This window comes from Oncorhynchus nerka, unplaced genomic scaffold, assembly GCF_034236695.1.
Source record: "Oncorhynchus nerka isolate Pitt River unplaced genomic scaffold, Oner_Uvic_2.0 unplaced_scaffold_6172, whole genome shotgun sequence".
Classification (NCBI taxonomy): domain Eukaryota; kingdom Metazoa; phylum Chordata; class Actinopteri; order Salmoniformes; family Salmonidae; genus Oncorhynchus; species Oncorhynchus nerka.
The window spans coordinates 975-6,243 of NW_027035143.1; the positions used below are offsets into that span (position 1 = coordinate 975).

Below are 5,269 nucleotides of genomic sequence, written 5' to 3' on the forward strand. Positions count from 1 at the left end.
AATTAATATATCGTAACTGATAGTGCTGAGCAAACAAAGGAATTAGCGTGGAGGCGAGTGTATCTAGTGAAGGTCTGGGTTTAGCGTGTCTGTGCTAACGTTCCACTCCTTGTCGCCTATAACATGTCTGGGGGTGGAATGTTAGCACAGACAGACTGTATTTCAGGCTAAGTCTGGTCTGGGGAAGACGGAAAGCAACACTTATTTCCTAAATTTCCCCATCGAAATAGTAGGAATGAATTCTCTATAAACTATCTTTAACCCATCCAACTGAATACATGGAAGGATACTTTCAGGGTCCTGGATGAACTTCTTGGCCGCATCCCAAACGGCAGCCTATTCCATTTGTAAGCGCACTACTTTCGACCAGGGCACTATAAAGGGAATAGGCTGCCGTTTGTGCCACAGCCCTAGTTTAACGCATAGCATAGCGACCCCCTGATAAACTGACTGTAGTAAAATGACACGTTTTTCTTAAAAAATATTTCTAGCAATTATTCTGTACACTTTTAAGTATAGGCAAAACCAATGTTGACTGTTTCAAGTCTGTCTGTTAGCCCAGCACCAATCAAAGGAAAGGAGATGGAGCCAGTTCATATGCTAAGAGGACTGCAGGAGCCAATGGCAATGCTCCGTAGCGAGTCACTTCCTGTTACAGGAGGAGCTTCCCGTTGCGGTGGATCTTGAGGATCTTTCCTAGTCTCTGTTTGGCCGTCGCCATGCCTTTCTTTAGCCGCTTCGCTGAGGGGCACATAGAGGCACAAAGAGGAATTCAACAGTGACCATCACTAACATTATTTAGTACAATGTGGATGTGAAAAATGAGGGCACAAGTATAAAGTATAAAAGTAAGGGAAACTAGTGTATATAATAGGGGTACCAGGATATATAATAGGGGTACCAGGATATATAATAGGGGCACCAGTGTATATAATAGGGGCACCAGTGTATATAATAGGGGCACCAGTGTATATAATAGGGGCACCAGTGTATATAATAGGGGCACCAGGATATATAATAGGGGCACCGGTGTATATAATAGGGGCACCGGTGTATATAATAGGGGCACCGGTGTATATAATAGGGGCACCGGTGTATATAATAGGGGCACCGGTGTATATAATAGGGGCACCAGTGTATATAATAAAGCACCAGTATATATTATAGGGGCACCAGTGTATATAATAGGGGCACCAGTGTATATAATAGAGCACCCAGTATATATAATAGGGCACCAGTGTATATTATAGGGGCACCAGTATATATAATAGGGCACCAGTGTATATAATAGGGCACCGGTATATATAATAGGGGCACCAGTGTATATAATAGGGGCACCAGTGTATATAATAGGGGCACCAGTGTATATAATAAAGGCACCAGGATATATAATAGGGGCACCAGTGTATATAATAGGGGCACCAGTGTATATAATAGGGGCACTAGGATATATAATAGGGCACCAGTGTATATAATAGGGCACCAGTGTATATAATAGGGGCACCAGTATATATTATAGGGGCACCAGTGTATATAATAGGGGCACCAGTATATATAATAGGGGCACCAGTGTATATTATAGGGCACCAGTATATATAATAGGGGCAACCAGTGTATATAATAGGGCACCGGTATATATAATAGGGCACCAGTGTATATAATAGGGGCACCAGTGTATATAATAGGGGCACCAGTGCATATAATAAACATAACCAGGATATATAATAGGGCACCAGTGCATATACAGGGGCACCAGTGTATATAATAGGGGCACTAGGATATATAATAGGGGGCACCAGTGTATATAATAGGGGCAACCAAGTAATATATAATAGGGGCACCAGTGTATATAATAGGGGCACCAGTGTATATAATAGGGGCACCAGTGTATAATAGGGGCACCAGTGTATATAATAGGGGCACCAGTGTATATAATAGGGGCACCAGTGTATATAATAGGGGCACCGGTGTATATAATAGGGGCACCGGTGTATATAATAGGGGCACCGGTGTATATAATAGGGGCACCAGTGTATATAATAGGGGCACCAGGATATATAATAGGGGCACCAGTGTATATAATAGGGGCACCAGGATATATAATAGGGGCACCAGTGTATATAATAGGGGCACCAGTGTATATAATAGGGGCACCAGTGTATATAATAGGGGTACCAGGATATATAATAGGGGCACCAGTTTATATTATAGGGGCACCAGTGTATATAATAGGGGCACCAGTGTATATAATAGGGGCACCAGTGTATATAATAGGGGCACCAGTGTATATAATAGGGGCACCAGTGTATATAATAGGGGCACCAGTGTATATAATAGGGGCACCAGGATATATAATAGGGGCACCAGTGTATATAATAGGGGCACCAGTGTATATAATAGGGGCACCAGTGTATATAATAGGGGCACCAGGATATATAATAGGGGCACCAGTGTATATATGTGAATCGTCCCCGGTCTATCAGGCTAGACGGACCATTTAGTATCAATGGAAAGCAACAGTTAATCTTGTTAGCGGTGAGGCTCTCTACTGAACGTTACACCACACCAACCAACAGTATGGTGTGGTATTTCCCTGTGGATGAAATCACGTACCTTCGCCCTTTGCATCACCCTTTCCTGCTCCTCCTGCGGCTCCTCCTGTGTTGTTGTTGTTATTGTTTTGAGATGATGAAAATGTAGAGGGTCGTCTCTGTGTAAGGAAGACTCCAGGGGCCATGGGTTGGGGCCCCCCAGCCTGCTTCCCTCCTGCCCCAGAGGAGTATTCATGGTCGGTCTGACCAGGCTCGGAGTCCCGGCCCGCGTCTGGTTCTGGAGAACTGCTGTCCCTACTCAGCTTCCTCACTGGTTCCTCCTCTTCCTCCTCCTCCTCTCTCAAAGCAGCAGGGGGCTTCTTTTTTGTGCTCTTCTGCTTTTTCTTGGTCTTCTGCTGCTCCTTCTGGAAGAAACAAATATTAACACAGAACCCCCGAGCCCTGACCCTGAGGTGTGATGACTAGAGGAACATAACCCTGAGGTGATGACTAGAGGAACATAACCCTGAGGTGTGATGACTAGAGGAACATAACCCTGAGGTGATGACTAGAGGAACATAACCCTGAGGTGATGACTAGAGGAACATAACCCTGAGGTGATGACTAGAGTGATGACTAACCTGGTGTGTGTGTGTCCCCCCCCCCCCCGTCAACACTCTTCCCCACTAACCTGGTGTGTGTGTGTGTGCCCCCCCGTGTGTCCCCCCGTCAACACTCTTCCCCACTAACCTGGTGTGTGTGTCCCCCCGTCAACACTCTTCCCCACTAACCTGGTGTGTGTGTGTCCCCCCCCGTCATCACTCTTCCCTACTAACCTGGTGTGTGTCCCCCCCGTCAACACTCTTCCCCACTAACCTGGTGTGTGTCCCCCCGTCAACACTCTTCCCCACTAACCTGGTGTGTGTGTCCCCCCCCCGTCAACACTCTTCCCCACTAACCTGGTGTGTCCCGTCCCCCCGTCAACACTCTTCCCCACTAACCTGGTGTGTGCCCCCCGTCAACACTCTTCCCACTAACCTGGTGTGTGTCCCCCCAGTCAACACTCTTCCCCACTAACCTGGTGTGTGTCCCCCCCGTCCAACACTCTTCCCTACTAACCTAGTGTGTCCCCCCGTCAACACTCTTCCTACTAACCTGGTGTGCCCCCCCGTCCAACACTCTTCCCTACTAACCCCAGGTGTGTATTATCCCCCTCCGTCCAACACTCTTCCCTACTAACCTGGTGTCCCCCCCCGTCAACACTCTTCCCCACTAACCTGGTGTGTCCCCCCGTCAACACTCTTCCCCACTAACCTGGTGTGTGTGCCCCCCGTCAACACTCTTCCCTACTAACCTGGTGTGTCCCCCCCGTCAACACTCTTCCCTACTAACCTGGTGTGTGTGTCCCCCCGTCCAACACTCTTCCCTACTAACCTGGTGTGTGTGTGTCCCCCGTCAACACTCTTCCCTACTAACCTGGTGTGTGTGTCACCCCCTCCCGTCAACACTCTTCCCTACTAACCTGGTGTGTCCCCCCCCGTCAACACTCTTCCCCACTAACCTGGTGTGTCCCCCCCGTCAACACTCTTCCCCACTAACCTGGTGTGTGTGTCCCCCCGTCAACACTCTTCCCTACTAACCTTGGTGTGTCCCCCCCTCCCGTCAACACTCTTCCCTACTAACCTGGTGTGTGTGTGTCCCCCCGTCAACACTCTTCCCCACTAACCTGGTGTGTGTCCCCCCCGTCAACACTCTTCCCTACTAACCTGGTGTGTGTGTGTCCCCCCCCCGTCAACACTCTTCCCCACTAACCTGGTGTGTGTCCCCCCCCGTCAACACTCTTCCCTACTAACCTGGTGTGTGTGTCCCCCCCCGTCAACACTCTTCCCTACTAACCTGGTGTGTGTGTCCCCCCCGTCAACACTCTTCCCTACTAACCTGGTGTGTGTGTCCCCCCCCGTCAACACTCTTCCCCACTAACCTGGTGTGTGTCCCCCCCCGTCAACACTCTTCCCTACTAACCTGGTGTGTGTGTCCCCCCCCGTCAACACTCTTCCCTACTAACCTGGTGTGTGTGTGTCCCCCCCGTCAACACTCTTCCCTACTAACCTGGTGTGTGTGTGTCCCCCCGTCAACACTCTTCCCTACTAACCTGGTGTGTGTGTCCCTCCCCCTCAACACTCTTCCCCACTAACCTGGTGTGTGTGTGTGTGTGTGTGTTCCGTCAACACTCTTCCCCACTAACCTGGTGTGTGTGTGTGTGTGTGTCCCCCCCTCAACACTCTTCCCTACTAACCTGGTGTGTCCCCCTCCCCCCGTCAACACTCTTCCCTACTAACCTGGTGTGTGAGTTTGGCTGCAGCAGCCGCCAGTCCTGTCTCTATGGACGCCACTCGGGCTCCTTCTCTGGCCGGCCTCGCCTGACGAAGCACAGAGGGACCGACACGCGCTGCAACCACACAGAAACCATAACACTCACTTTACAGCTCAGACAATACATGCTAAATTACCAAACAATTTCCAAGACTACTGAGCTACAGTTCCTATAAGGAATTCAGTCAATTGAAATAAATACATTTGGCCCTAATATATGGATTGGGAATACAAATATGCACCTGTTGGTCACAGATACCTTAAAAATTCAAAAGGAACTTGCAAATCTGAGCTAACTTTGTTGCAGGTGCATGGTAACAGTTGAATAACATGAGAAAAAATAAGAAACCGGCACACTGCTCTGA

The 5,269-nt window shown here is 48.9% G+C and overlaps 1 protein-coding gene across 1 annotated transcript; it reads right to left on the reverse strand.

The window, feature by feature from the left end:
* Positions 1-301: 301 nt before the first annotated feature.
* LOC135566284 (lysine-specific demethylase phf2-like) lies at positions 302-4,980 on the reverse strand (the record flags this gene model as incomplete). Its single annotated transcript, XM_065014057.1, has 3 exons — positions 302-741; positions 2,614-2,956; positions 4,871-4,980. Coding segments are annotated over 3 exons (542 nt in total), but the record flags the coding sequence as incomplete, so codon positions are not given.
* Between the last annotated feature and the right edge of the window lie 289 nt (positions 4,981-5,269).